The sequence below is a fragment of the Sceloporus occidentalis genome, unplaced genomic scaffold, assembly GCF_023333645.1.
Source record: "Sceloporus occidentalis isolate IW3139 unplaced genomic scaffold, rSceOcc1.0.p SCAF_22, whole genome shotgun sequence".
NCBI lineage: Eukaryota > Metazoa > Chordata > Lepidosauria > Squamata > Phrynosomatidae > Sceloporus > Sceloporus occidentalis.
In genome coordinates this window covers 7,284,693-7,300,651 of record NW_028317002.1, presented here as the reverse complement: position 1 = coordinate 7,300,651, position 15,959 = coordinate 7,284,693, and the positions used below count along the sequence as shown (strand labels likewise).

The window sequence follows — 15,959 nt, the reverse complement described above, 5'->3', positions numbered from 1 at the left end:
CGTCTAGTTTCTATCCCTGTAAGGGACCTGTGTGAGCAAGAGATGCGAGTCCCTTTGCAGTATAAGAACTAGGGATTGTTATCCTTGTAAAGGACCATTGTTACCTGAAGGTATAAAAGTCCTTTAGCTGGATGGAAACTAGATTTTTCAGTATGAAGCGTCTAGTTCGTATCCCTGTAAGGGACCTGTGTGAGCTGGAGAGATAAGGGTCCTTAAGCTGGAAGGTAACTAGATTTCTCACCATGAACCATCTAGTTCCTATCCGTTAACAGGACCTGGCCACGATTGAGAAAAAGGTCCTTTATAGGGATAGAAACTAGCGCTCTTTCCATGAGTTGGATAGTTCCTATCCCTGTACAGGACCTGACCACTAGGGGGCAAAGGGTAATTTTGCTGGATAGAAAATAGCTCACACACACTGAGCAAGCTATTTCCTATCCCTGTAAAGGACATGGTCCTTCTACCAGATAGGAACTAGTCGCAGCCGTTAACCTATCGCTTGTAAAGGTTTCCTATAGTTTCATAGTCAAACATGCTAAGGGATATTTACAAATGCAGGTTCACACTCTATAGGGCAGCAATCCTTGGTGGCCTAGCGGTTTGGAGCAGTGGCCTCAATAAACCAGTCAATTAAAATGTATTGCCAAAAGGCATTATTTGAATAATTAAAAAAAGGCTCCCTGTTCAGCAGCTGCATAAACACGAATAGTCCACATATCACATGACAGTGCAGGTCATGTGACTCCCTGGCCAGCCCCCTGCTGTCAGATGATGCACAGAGCAGTGAACAGAGGAAGCTGTGTAAAGAGGAAGGCTTGACTGAGGTTGCAGACACATGAGGAGTGTGCAGTCTGTACTTTAGGTCTGCTTTTAATGTCTGTATCATGGGGTTGCTGGACCTTACTGCTTCTCAGCAGTGGCTTGACACAGGCTCTGGATGGGGGGATGCTGTACCCCAGAGAGACCCCTAGTAGAGAGCTAAAGGAGCTCAATGGGATCTGGAGCTTCAGGATTGACAAGTCCCCACAGAGAGATGAAGGCTTCCAGAAGCAGTGGTACAAAAGGCCACTTAGGGAGGTAAGGCATCTTGTGTGGCTGCAAATGATTTCATGAATAACATACACTGATGAGCTGTATAATGACATCATTGGTGTATGCACCTACGTATGTAATGATTACCTACTGAAGAAAGCTCCAGAACTTTAAAGCAGGCATAAATAAGTGTAATGACCCTAACTCAAGGATTCTTACCCCATCCCTGGTCCTCACAGTCCTGCCTTATCCTGCAATAGTCATTATATAGGATGTACATGTTGCTGGGGTTGTCGGTGGCATTGTTTGCAGAAACCACGGGTCACATAATGCACAACCAGCTTGAAAACTACAAGTATAACCTACAGTGCTGTGGAATATGTACGCACGCAATCACCATTAGACAAAGTAACCGACGAGACATAGAAATAACTAAAATAAATGTATGTATGGTTTGTTTATTAATCTTGTTTCAAATGATATATTTAGTCACGAGAAATAGTATTTTCTGCAAACCTGTTAATATTCACTGCTGAAAAAGTGTCAGTTTTGTATTACTTCCTTCATATCTTTACCTAATGAGCTTATGTCCAGTGCTAGATACTGAATGCTTGGTACAGCTCCATTATTCATAATGGACATTACTTACTGTAAAATATCACATGTATAGAGTTGTATGCATATTACACACGTGTAAAAAATAGCATGACCTCTTTTATTACGCTTTCCTCCAACTGTAGCTCTAAACAGGGCTGGTGCAAGGATTTTTGCCACCCTAGGCAAAACATAATTTTGCCGCCCCCTAGCTACACCCCCACAAGCCCCACCCCCTGATTGACCACAGCCGGCGGCTGCAGCCTGCACTACCTGCGCAGCAGCCTGCCTCCCATCATGGCTGTCGGCGCCCCCTCCAAGTAGGTGCCCTAGGCGGACGCCTACTTTGCCTATAGGTGGCTCCGGCCCTGGCTCTAATTATGTGCATAGTGCTGTAATATTCTACAGTATATGGTGGGTCCACCTTGAATAGAGAATGAAAAATCTTTATATATGATATTTCGAAGTACATGTTTTATATTTAGGGGTGCGCTGACATGTTCATGTACCAAAAAGTGTTGGCCCAGATGCCACAGCTCAGTATCGTGGAATTGTTGCTTCTGATTTTAGTTCTGGACTGCCCTTTTGAAGCAGGATCAGATCGATATGTAGATTGAGGATCTCTTGGGGTCCAGACCAAGTGCAAAGGTGAATCCAGACATAGACCTCCTTGCTCTCTTGTGCCTAAAAAGATACCAACCAGACCCTACTGAAGAGGCCAGTAAAGGCCAAAAAGTGTGTTTGGGGCTGATGGTTCCCTCGTGCAGAGGAAATTTGTTTCATGTGTCGGTTCTGGACTGATATGTTGATAGAGATTTTTTCCCCTGTAATGGCACTAGAGAACTAAAACTTGAGATGCTGCCAAGTGGGGACACACCGTTGGGCAGGTTTTGAAGTCGCTGTCTGTTCTTGGTGAGCATCTCAAATTTTTTATAAAGAGCCAACCCCAATAATGTTCTGTTGCAAATAGAGTTTGACTGACCCTGTCTAATGTAGTAAGTGAGAAAAGCCTCCTTACCAATCCAATTATTCATTAGACAGGGCTAGCTTTCACCGTTGTGTTGGAGAAACCTGCTACCATTGACCCTTCATAATAAATAGTGAAGTGAGTAAGTTGAAATCACAACACTCCTACCAACTCTTTAGTAAACAGACCCCTTTTATAAGACCCATATTTTGAAATTTGTTTTGGAACAATACTTTAATTGCTTAAAGCATCCCGGAACAACAAATGTCTTGTGACAGCAGATAGACATCATCCAGACTGGGTTATAATGCCAGACAAGTGTGTCAACGTGAATTAGAAAGAAAGATGAACCAGGTCTGTGGATACGTATTGCGGAGTGGGCCACATACTATACATTTGGAGCAGCAGACTTGGATTTGCAACTACCCTGTAGTTAGGTGTCTGTCCACCAGGTGTCACTGCATGATCATATCGCTCCAAAGTCCCATTTCAGTAATCAAAGCCCCTTGTGTTTGCCGAGAACCTACTGTCCCTAATTTCTTGTTTACACTTTCCGCTAAGGTGTTTTTAACAAAAAAATAACTGTTACACAACAAATTTTTGTGGCGTTAAAAATCAAATCATATGCCACAAGCCCTGATTGAGTTTCCAGTAATCTAAAGCTTTATGTCCCCACGGCTGTGTTTGGTGCTTCTTTAAAATGTATGTCTTTAGGGATAGCTGGGGTTGGGTTGTGTTTCCCAGTCCAGTTATGTAGAGATGATCTTGTCCTTCTCCCAAAGCCTATATTTTCCAGTTCAGTACTAAATAGACCAAAGTACCCATGTTTACACATTAAAAAAAGCAATGTATATGGACTAAAAATCTGTGTCAAGCGTTTACATCTGGAAAGGTAAATTCACTTCCTTTTCTCAAGATCTGCGTAATTTGTTGCTATTACCTTACAGCTCACCTATTACGTTGTTAATTGGTTCAAGTGGCTTTAGAATGGGTGGATAAAATAAGAAGAGAAAGTATTTGGGCAGGAAAGTAATTGGGTAATACAGGCCTTGCCACACACTGCCGCTTATCTCAGCTTTCACAAAGCAAACGTTTAAGCCAACTATCTCCAATTACACATTCTGAGTCATTTCAATATATAAAACAATAGTTATTCTTCAAGGAAGTTATTTTTTGTTAATAACGTGATGTGGACTTGAGGATCAGAAGTCTCTGCTTTATATATCTGTATGCAGTTAAGTACAGATGTGTTTGACGTGGAAAAAAACCTCTTCCTATGAAATGCATTTATCTACATTGGTTGTAGTTTGATTTAATGAATACAATATCTAGTTTTATTTACCTCCTGTATGAAGAATACAAACATCAATGTTTGAGGGCATAATACTTTTGAGATTTTTGTTGTTAATGACATCAAGTTTATAGATTCACCATTCGTGCAGAAATACAGCAAAAAAAAAGGTTCTTGGGACTTGACAACATTAAATGAAGTGGGATCGGAGTGCTTAAAAAAAATCTCTAGGTAGGACAGAGTCCATAATACTGCTCTGCTATGTTATTTAGTTTGTATTGTGGGTTATGTTGCAATGTTTTTGGGAACATCAGAGTCAGCAAAATAATTTTGGTGCCCTAGATAAACTATGACCCCAGTAAGATCAAAACCTAGTCTGTCTAATGTGACACCATCTCCTGCTACATGAGTGAGTCATAGTTGCCCTGTCTGTGACTGACTGAGGTGACGAAACTCACCCACGGAACTGCCCTTTTTCTGATCACTGCCAAATGCTACCATACCACTGATATATCATCAATTTCCTGTTTGGTTTTGATCCATACATTGGCTGCCTAATATGCTTAAATAGCTGGTGTCGTCCTCATACACAACTTCATCAGGCAGGGAAAGGACTTTTCCCGAGCATTTCTCCCCTGGCCGATTCTTGTGCAGGAGAACTGTTTCCCCAGTCTTCTGAAAACCGTAAAAAAAAAATTAAGACTGTAATTTTTTTTTTTAGCAATTACAAATTCAATTTTGTTTTCCTGTAAATTTTTTATATGCTTCAGGATGTCAAGAACTGAAAAGTGATTAGGGTCTTCACACTGACTGCTGTTCTTCATATTCTTCCTGCAGAGTGGTCCCGTGATAGACATGCCAGTGCCCGCCAGCTTTAATGACATCACTCAAGACATTACCTTGAGGGATTACATTGGTTGGGTCTGGTATGAGAAGGAAGTTGTATTCCCAAGACGTTGGGTAGAAGACAAATCTTCAAGAGTTGTGCTACGAGTTGGAAGTGCCCACTATTTCTCTGTTGTTGTAAGTATTAACTATTACAAATCATATTTCGTTAATGGTTTACACACAGTACATTAAGCATTTACCTTCATAGTAGTATTATAAGAAATGTTCTTTAAGAATTTTCAACGTTGTGTTTATTTACTAGAAAATAAATCCCGCTGAACCGTAGACACAGTGGAGGGGATGATTCTTACATAATATATCTCTTTGTAAACAACATTTTGGGCATTACTTCGGGGTACCAAGCAACCCTGAGTGAGACTGTGAAGGATTTTCACATAAAAACTGGCATACAATTGTCCCAGACTAAGTATGGATTGGGACAAATATGCCCTAACTTTCTTTTAAAGCCTGACCCTGACTTTTGTCAATACTGATCACAAAACTTAAATGTAATGGCAATTGCCTTTGTTTCAAAATGAAAGGAAAATCAAGTCCCAGCAGAACGTTGCCCAAAGCATCACACTGCTTGCCTTCTTCCCATTCTGGTGCCATGTGTTCTCTGGCTAAGCGACGCACACTCACCCAGCCATCCATGTGATGTAAAAGAAAACCTGATTCATCAGACCAGGCCACATTTTTTTCATTGCTCCTGGTCCAGTTGTTATGCTCATTGTAGGGCTTTTGACAGCAGACAGGGGTCAGCATGGGCACCCTGACTGGTCTGCAGCTACGCAGCCCGATATGCAACAAACAAATAATCAGAAGCAGCATCAACTTGAGCTACAGTAGCTCGACTGTTGGATTTGACCACATGAGCCAGCCTTTGCCCCTCCATGTGCATCAATGAGCCTTGGCCGCCCATGACCCTGTCGCCAGTTCACCGCCTTTCCTTCCTTGGACCACTTTTGATAGGTACTGACCTCTGCAGACCTGGAACACTCAACAAGAGCTGCAGTTTTTAGAGATGCTCTCACCCAGTCGTCTAGCCGTCTTTTTTCATGCTTCTAACACATCAGCTTTTGAGACCAAAATGTTCACCTACTGCCTGATATATCCCACCCTGAGAGGTTCCATGATAACAAGTTTATCAGTGTTATTCACTTCACCTGTCAGTGGTCATAATGTTTTGGCTGATTGGTGTATATAGCACAGCACATGTGTTTCAACCAACACTTAACGTTCACATGTATGTACAGTATGTGACCTTTAAGTGTATTTGTGCATATGATGTTGTACTTTCCACAGTTAAATTGCTTTAACCCCTTAATGGCAATTGCTGGTTCAGTCATGGCTTTAAACGGGGGCAGAAAGCGATCTACGTTCACTTTCTGCACCCAAACAGTGTTGCTGTAATGCCTCGATGTCCCACTAAGATACCTTGGGCATCACCATCCGCCATATGCCAGTATGGCGGCAGACGCCCGTTTTAAAAGAGTTTAGGAGGCGATCAACGATGGTTTTGAAATAGCAAAATGCTACTTGTACTTATTGCCCCATACCGTGCGGAAAAAGCAAAAAAACATAAAAACATTGGGTATTTCTAAACTCAGGACGAATAGTAGAATCTATTTAGCAGTTTTTTTCATTAGCTTTTATAGATGAGTAAAATATTTTTCCAGAAAAAGTCTACATTTTTCACCATATTTTATACTTTTTTAATGGTAAATGATATGATACAATCAAAACAACGACGTCTAAAGAAATATGTCCTTGTCCCTTTTTGTCCTGAAAAAAACAATAAATAACTTGTGTGGGTTCAGTAAACGAGAGAGAAGAAAATTACAGCTAAACACGAGCAGCGCAGAAATGTTAAATGTTGTTAAATCAGCCTTTGTCACAAAGGGGTTAAGCTTTGCTGTAGATTTTCTTAGGATATTAATAAACTACATGTTTTCCCTGGCAGGGATAGGGATTGTGATGTTTGAATTTGGCTATGCAAGGACTTGCACTTCCAGTTCTGCAGTTGATTGGTTTCTTTCTAAATTAAACCTCTTCTGTTAAAGCAAAACATTACTTACTTAAACAAAGCACCCAATTTACCGTTATAGTGCTTCTCTCGTGAAACAGAGGTTTCCCCCCATTAAATAAAGCCATTTGAGCCATGAAGGAGCCTTTTTTGAAAATGTTGATGATTGCAACAATTTGGAAGAGTAATTCATGATCCATGTAGTAGACTCGCATGTTAACAGGTTGCATGATGTGTTGAGTTCTTTTTGTTTTTGTGGACGTGTTCACTGTAGTTAAACAAATGCTGTAATCCTTTATCATGTTGTAAGAATCATTAGAACTTATATCATGCTAATAGGACCGAACTGGGTATTGATGGGCAACAATCAGTAAATCTTTTGTATGTTAAAATGTAAAACTGTTTACCGTTATGGCATATGTCTATAGAAAATATTGCCTTATTTTGCTATAGGCTTATTAGTATTAGTACCTTTTATATAGTTGCTTTTAGCTCTTCAATGATTGGTGAATGACATTATATTATATATATTATTACATATATATTATTTTGAAAATGTGCACTGGAGTTCGGTATGTTATGTGCACTGTGCCTTATTTTTGAAATCACTAACATTTCTGTTGTCTGCAGTGGGTTAATGGAGTCCAGGTGACGCAACATGAAGGAGGTCATCTTCCCTTTGAAGCCAACGTAACCAGCCTCTTGAAGGGTGGCATGGGTTCTTCCTGCCGTATTACTATCGCGGTTAATAACACCCTGACACCAACTACTTTACCCCCTGGGTCCATCAAGTACATGCAAGACCCACAAATGTGAGTATTGGTACACTAATCTTAAAATACAATGGACAAAGTAAGCCATACAGAAAAAAACTAAATTTTTAAAATATAATAAACTGATCTACTCTGTCACACAACATCAAAGTATATTAATATGTGGCATTGTGCTTTTTGTATAGCAGGGTGTAAATGCCTTTAACTATAGAAGTGTTAAAAAAAATATATATATGTACCGTATTTGCTTGATTATAAGATGACTCCCCCATAATTTGAATATTAATTTAAGAAAAATAGAAAAAGCCTGAATATAAGACTATCCCATAGGAATAAAGTTTTACTAGTAAATATTAATTCACATGTAAACATTTTTTTCATATTTATTAAAAACTAACATTGAGAAAAATGTTTTTTTGTTTTTATTTCCTTTTATTTGCCAACCTGCCCCCCAGTTATGCACATCGGCCCCCAGGCTTGCCACTCAGATATGCCTTATACCCCCTATTTGCCACTTTGCCTCCCTGATATTCCCCTTAACCCCCTATATGCCACTCTGCCTCCCTGCTATTCCATTTAACCCCTATATGCCACTCTGCGCTCTGGCAGAGGAAGTGCCCCCCAGAGTGTGACAGAGACATGAGTTTGTGCATAGGTTTGACCCATCATTGAAAATAGTGCAGACACCAATGCATCCAGGACACACGCTTAACACATGTTGCTGTTTCTACCTGTTCTTTTTTTTAGTATACCCTGATCATCCCTATTATATTGAAAGACTTGTTGGAACAATAAATAAATACGGGACCTCCCCTTAATAATACACCATGGTATAGTTGAATTTGTGCCCAATTTATCAGAATATTGTTCCATCAATACTCACTATTTTCTAAGCCGTTCCTCTCCCTCTTAAATATGCGGTCTTGTTTTATTTAAAGTAACTAACTGTATCTAGTGCTCTTTAGAATCCTTGTTTTGCAAAACATCTACAGCATAATTAAAATGTTACCACAATAATAACGGTCAACCCTATTTTGTGTACTTCCAAATACAGGTATCCTGAAGGCTATTTTATCCAAAGTATAGATTTTGATTTTTTTAACTATGCTGGTATTCATCGTCCTGTTCTCCTGTATACAACTCCTCTGGTTTATATAGATGACATCACAATTATTACAGATGTCAGCGGTGACACAGGTAGGTTCTGGTGTAAGCCAATGTCTGTTACCTAAACCTGGCATGTAACAATATGTAATGTGTAAACACAAACCTAAAAAGTCCTGTTTATGGCCGCTAAAAAGGTTTCACAAGCAGGACCTATGCATGGTCTGGGGGTGTTTCTTGCCTCTTCAAACTTCACATATGCTAGTTTACTGATTCTACTATTCTTATACTTTAGGACTGGTGAACTATGAAGTTGTTGTAGTTGGCTCCGATTATTATTCTGTATCAGTAACTCTACGTGATCAGGAAGGACAAGAAGCAGCGACTGGACTAGGTGCTATAGGACAGCTGAAAGTAGGAAACGCCAAACTTTGGTGGCCTTACCTGATGAGTGAAAATCCTGGATACCTTTACACTCTAGAGGTAATTTGGACTGAAAAGTATTTGGATTTTACAGGAATATAGAAAAGCACAGTTAGGATTTCAACTCGCTCACTTCACTATTCATCATGAAAGGGCCAACACGGGCAAGTTTCTCCAGAAAGGGCTGAACCAGCACTGTATAACACGCAATTCAATGGGTGAAGAGGCTTTGAAGAAATCGCACTGACTTAACTATACATTATACAGACACAACTAAGCTCTTCCTGGCCCAGAAACTCTCTGGGTTTGGAGAGTAACAGTGTATAGTAAATTCAAGTGGATAAATCCAATGTTTATGTGTATATTCATTTACTGATTTCATTGTATGTCAAACCTCTTAGAATGCATGTTGAAGTACACTGACTTTCCTTTGCTTTATTTCACTTTCCCTTTATTGCTTTTCCATCTTTCTTATCGGAATTGGTAGTTTTTAGTTACTTAGAGAGCAAAAATGTGGCTTGGAGGTAGCGCAATTCATCATTTACTGGCTTGGGCAGCTTGTTAGCAGATAAGGTCTTGCTATTTGTGTTGCCACACTGAAGTCGTACTGTACTCTGGTTAACAGGTTAAGATGAATGTCGATACCGAGCAAGACTTGTTGGACGATGTTTATATTTTGCCTGTGGGAATAAGGACCGTACAAGTCTCTGGTGATAGATTCCTCATAAATGGCAAACCATTCTACTTCCATGGAGTCAACAAGCATGAAGACTATGATGTACGTGAGTTGGGGTAGTGTCTTCTGATTTGCGATGGGGGAAAAAATATAAAAAATAAGTTTGCTTTTTTACAGAGAACTGTAGTTGAGAGTGCAAACTTCAGGCCAAGATCTTTCTTAGTTTAACGTTCATGTTATTAAGTATGAGAAAAAATAAGGATGCAGTTGCACAAAAATCCAAGACAAGCCGAGCCAAGGACTCTGTTTTTTTTCATTATCTTGGCATGATTAATTTTGTATAATAAAAGTTGGCAAGTTGAATATCTTGGCTACAGTCACAGTTGCTTCTGCCAATATTTTACACTGTCTTTGAAAGGTGTCACAAAAATGAATTCAGATAGTCTAAACAAAAGGCACATTTACTCTAACAATAGTGTGTATGAAATGCTTAATGGGGTAAAAGGACAACATCATTAAAACCCACAACTTATCGTACAACCACAATAAGCGCATCTGCACATATCTGGGCCTTATTTGTATGCATTGTATGCAGTATAATATTTCAGTGCTTTATACTGTTTTGGACAACTTCAGCTGTCTTTAGGACTACTAGTCACTGTTCACCAGCTTCTGGACATGTGAGTTGTTGGTAGCTTGAGTTGATGCTCCTAGTCCCTGTCATTTTATAATAAGATTGCTTGTCATGTTTTGGATTTTTGTTACTCCATTTATTGTCCAACTGCCCTATTTGTGTCTGCAGTGCGACAAGAAAATTGTCAAGATTAGCCAAATGGTAACTCTACAAACAATCCTGATCTACAACTTCCTTTGTTTTCTTTTGCCTTTTAACAGGTTAGGGGTAAGGGGTTGGACTGGCCCCTAATCATAAAGGATTTTAACCTGTTGAAGTGGCTTGGGGCAAACTCTTTCCGCACTAGCCATTACCCATATGCAGAGGAGATCATGGACCTTTGCGATAAATACGGCATTGTGGTGATTGACGAATGTCCTGGAGTAGGCATTAGGCAACCGTAAGGATTCTTATACTTCTTGCATAATATGTTGATGTATTAGATGCTAGTTCAAGTATGGTTAACAAACCTTTTAAACTGAAAATCTAATGATCAGTATAATACAGCGTATGTGGTATGTGCTATCTACTAACACTTTTTGGTCATACTTGCCCAGAGTGCCAAATCTCAACACACACAAAGACTATAATGGCTGTAATAGGCTTTGAAGAATGCATATACGGTATTTGTTGTGTTACATCCTGCAAGTCGTTCTTTCTCATTGTGTCCTTGTTTTTGTCATCTCCCCATGCCAGTGAAAACTTTGGAAACCAATCACTTCGCCACCATTTAGTTGTCATGGAGGAGCTGGTGCGCAGGGATAAAAACAGACCGTCGGTGGTTATGTGGTCCGTTGCTAATGAACCGGCCTCCCAACTCCCACCTGCTGGATATTATTTCAAGTGAGTATGAGATGGGCCTTCGGCAGCTGAGATTGCGTTTCATGCAAAGGTTTACCCAACGGTGAGGGTTTATTCATTAAGGCAGGCGTTTGCAGGTGAGTTTCTAATAGAGTTGCAGTTTCAACTCTTTGATATCATTACAAAATATGAAGGCCCAGCTCCATCAGTATATTTCAATCAGTACCTGCGCACAAAACCCGTAAGGCTGTTGGCTACATGAGTGTTTCACTGAGAGTGGTGGAATAGGGGTACATTTCTTTTTCTACTTGTTTCATGGTGTTCTAATTTTACATCTACCAATAAATTTGAGTTCAATCCAGCAGTCATGTCTGTGCACAGATCGTAGGGTTCATTCATAACGTTAATAACGTGGAGCGCGTGAATAAAAAAATAAACTAATCGAAAAAGCCCATAGCCTTCAGTAAGAGATAAGAAATACTGACCCTGTACCCCCAGGTCTACCTAGGCCTGTGATGGGGCCAGCGAGCATGCTGCTGACAGCTGACTACACACTATTCTAGACAGGTAAGACTGGCAGGCTAGAGAGGCAGAAGTCTGTCAGATACATTCACTAACAACAATATCACTTGGTTGACAAGTTGCTTATCAGTCGTCTGATGGCAACCTGAGCCCAACTAAGTCATGCCACCCACATTCTACTTAACAAAATACCTTTCTGTCACCTGACTGTCTATTTCCTGTTTAATCAACAGGACTGTGATTGCTCACACTAAAGAACTTGACCCCACCAGGCCTGTAACTTATGTGTCCAATGCCCCGTATAACAAAGACCAAGGGGTAAGTTTAGGATCTGATATATATATATATATATATATATATATATATATATATATATATATATATATATATATATATATATATATATATATATATATATATATATATATATTACTGCCAATCATCAGCACAGCAGTAATCCTGTTTTGTATTATTGTCCATTTCTAATTTAAAACCGTTCTAGTTTATATAATATAATGCTGCATAATAGTTATCTGCTTGAGTTCTAGCACAGTTAGCTTAGCTCACTCTTGCAGATCAACACCCTGACTCCTTATTATAGTGTCTGTGGGAAACAATAGAATGACTCGGTCTTAATTACATATAGGAGCGAAGGGATTTTATTGGATAAGCAAGAGCACCAAAAGTCACCCAAAATATCCTCTGCTTACAATGGCAGCCTCTACATCTGCTGAAAACAAGGGAGTTTATTGGAATGAAATGAAATAATGAAGCAAGTTTTCTTCAATGCTAAATTACATTACTATATGGAGAAGCGTGTATCATTCTCAAATACATTATTAATTTCTATGTGGTACTTCACCTTTAAATAAACCCCACATATCTTCATTGATGTCTGCAGGCTCCATATGTGGATGTAATATGTGTGAATAGCTACTTCTCCTGGTACCATGATGCCGGTCATCTAGAGGTGATTCAAATCCAGCTTAATAACCAGTTTGAGAAATGGTACGACATGTACCAGAAGCCTATTATACAGAGTGAATATGGAGCGGATACAATCCCTGGATTTCACAGTGTGAGTTTTGCATCACCGTGTGCATTGAAGAACCATTTGGACTATGGTCTACTTGTCCTATAGTCTACTTGTCCTGCGGGATTTTTGTAACCGTTACACCTTTGTAACTGCGTTCAGCATTAGACTCATCATTCCTAGAACTGTTTAATGTCCAAACTCTTCCCAGAACTGATCATCAAAATGTCAAATGCTTTTTATACATTTAGACAACATACTGTAAAACAGTTTGACTGATTGTCAAATATTTTAAAGGCTGTATTTGTATTTCTCCTACCTGTAAATTGTGCCTATATTTTAGAATATGAAACCACACCAGCAAGGATTGTTATATTTTGTGAGTTGTTTGATTTAAAGCAAAACTGCCACCTTTCCAGTCAAACATTTTACAGTACACTATATAAAACCAGAATTCTGAAATATATGTGTATTAACAACCCACCTTACATACTGTTCTCAGGAGCTGTATAAATATTCCACCCAATAAATTAGTTCTCCCTTTTTTATTAAGTTTCTACTCCCTCGGTGGAAGCTGATTTAAGTGGATATAGTTAAGGATGACATTTTAAAACGCACTACTTTTTAAATACATTTGCTTGCATAGGAAAAATGCTACAAAATAACAATGAAATAAAATCCAGAATACATGTACACACACTAACATTCCCCAATTTGAATTTGTGTAATTTTTATGTTTCTTTTTTTTTTTTTTTTTGCTTAAGGACCCCCCATTAATGTTCACTGAAGAATACCAGAGTTTGGTGCTAAAAAACTATCATTCGGTGCTTGATGAAAAGAGGAAGAAATATGTCATTGGTGAACTCATATGGAATTTCGCAGATTTCATGACAGCACAAAGTAAGTTTTAAGATGTTTGCTACTTAACGTCATATAGAATTGAGGTATTTTTGAGTTGCCTTAGAATTTCAATTGAGCAGCACAATTTAGTTTGGGTGGTGTTTCCATCCCATGATCTGCAGACGCCATCCCTTAATTCATGTCAGTTGATGTCTGATGTCGGCAGCTGTTACATTAACATGAATGGTTACCGTTGAGGACTGAGTTAGCCTGATGGCACTTGTGAAAATTCTTGAGTGAAAACCCAGCGGTCATAACTTTGGGACTCTACAAACATTTAGTTGGACCATTCTCCAGTTTGTTCACTAAGGAGATCATTAGCACTGTGGACCCTTGGAAGTTGATTATTAAACATTCACTTGGTGTGATTGTTGTACTTCACTTAAGTGCATGTGAATACCCGTAAATACAAATCGCAAACCACAGAGTGTCCTTACAGCTGTTTAAAAACACACATTATTTTAGGCTTTGAGGACAATGGACAATCTTTCATTGTACAGCTGACTGCCTTGGCATAGAGATGCCTCAAGTAATGTGGTCTGCATTAGCATTTCTGGAGCTGGTACTGCTGCTCTAAGGTAACAGCTACGAGAGAGCATGAAGGTTTCATTGTTCTTGTGGTTCAAAGCTGCACAACTCCAGTCGCTGAGGGTCACAAACAGGCCAGAAATTCTGTGTATATTTGCCTGAAAACAAGAGATGCATGATGAGATATCCAATAATTGTGGCCTTTAATGACTGGAGTTGTACACCATTACTCTGACACTACTCTACTTCTCCAATGAATACTCCATAAGAACCTTTTCCTCATATTTGCAGGCGTTGTGTCAACATGCTGTTTTTTATGTGTCTGTTTATATTTTACCATAGGAGCAATACAGCATATGGCAAATATGTTGGCTCTGTGCACTTGTAGAACGTTTTCAGTTTAATTTGTCCCCCACACATTTTGATAAAAAGGGCCTAAAGAAAGTGTTTCTTAGCTAATGGCTAAGTGAAAGTGAATATCTGTAATAATAAAGGGGGTAAGATTTATATGTGATAAGGAAAATGGAGGAGAGTTCAGGAAAGGGAAGTCATTTATTCAGGTTTTGTCCAACATGTCACAGAATTCCACCCTGGAACAAATTTCCCTCAATTTTCGGATGCCTACCTCTATAACAGATATAAAATTGAAAACTACAAGCTTGTTTTAAACTTGCAGTAACTGTTTGTAATGTGGCTTCCGTATTTGTTTTCCTGCTGCAGCCGTTACCCGAGTTGTGGGGAACAAGAAAGGCATCTTTACTCGACAGCGCCAACCCAAGTCATCGGCCTTCATTTTGCGGGACAGATATTGGAGGCTGGCTAACGACAAAGGCTATATGAATCAGAACCCTAGGTATTAAATATTTTAATCTCTACCTCACAGGAATATTACATGGTAGGTTTACAGAGGAAAGCTTTCAACTGCTTGTGACCAAGTTTGGTCTTAGGTAAACCTTAAAGATAGAAAGTGCCATATAAGTGCCTTAAAAATTTACAGAGAATACTTTGTACACTTGCAAGTGTATGTTTACTTCATCAAAGCATGATGGAAAAATGGTTACTGTTAAATCTGTAACAGATACTCCAATATATTGGACGTGGCCATCTTGTAAAGCTGTTTTTTGTTTGTTTACTTATGTATTTCCATGTTGGGAAAATAACATTCATTTTCTTGCATGTCACCCTTCGCGATATGGAACATATATAACTGAATTTGCATATAAACTACATTTTTTGAAGGCTGTGTATGATTATTTGTGGTGGACATCCATAATTTGCATGTACGATTTATACCAATTATGTTGAAATCACTGGTGGGGTGTTTTTTTTTTTGTTTGTTTTTTAGTAGCTTTTTCAACAAAAATCAACCACAATGTATTTATTCACTTATATGAAAGAGGTATTTTCACTAGCAGAACTGTTATACGGAGAAAGTTGCGAGGTACACGTGGGTCCTGGACCACTTCATGAAAATTGTTCTAACTTCAGGTTTTTCCCGAAGTCCTGCTGTATGACCTGTGGCCACACGGAATATTCAAGCTATACATTTGTCAAACAGGACTAGTCATCGTAACTCAAGAAAGGCAGGATTGCTGCATGAGCCCTGCATACAAGAGTCTGTGTCTCACTAGTACTTTTCTGGGTTTTTTTTGTAAAAAAAAAAAAAAAGATTGAATTTTACATACTGCTCGGATTTCCTTGAAGCTACATTGAATTGGTATTATTTGC

At 39.0% G+C, this 15,959-nt stretch overlaps 1 protein-coding gene across 1 annotated transcript; it reads left to right on the top strand.

Moving 5' to 3' along the window:
* The first annotated feature begins 873 nt into the window (after positions 1-873).
* On the top strand, positions 874-15,091 carry LOC149300950 (beta-glucuronidase-like). The gene is made up of 12 exons (XM_089484489.1): positions 874-1,077; positions 4,722-4,907; positions 7,429-7,610; positions 8,626-8,768; positions 8,971-9,158; positions 9,724-9,876; positions 10,669-10,847; positions 11,144-11,290; positions 12,004-12,088; positions 12,672-12,848; positions 13,568-13,703; positions 14,952-15,091. Exons 1-12 carry the CDS (start codon positions 874-876, stop codon positions 15,089-15,091), a joined length of 1,920 nt encoding a protein of 639 aa, XP_089340615.1.
* Positions 15,092-15,959: the final 868 nt, after the last annotated feature.

Bases quoted from the DNA above. Each gene is read 5' to 3' on its own strand.
- LOC149300950 (XM_089484489.1), top strand. From the start codon at position 874: ATGTCTGTATCATGGGGTTGCTGGACCTTACTGCTTCTCAGCAGTGGC. The intron at 12,849-13,567 runs GTGAGTTTTGCA...TTTTTGCTTAAG, and splicing joins CAATCCCTGGATTTCACAGT to GACCCCCCATTAATGTTCAC. The intron at 13,704-14,951 runs GTAAGTTTTAAG...TTCCTGCTGCAG, and splicing joins AGATTTCATGACAGCACAAA to CCGTTACCCGAGTTGTGGGG.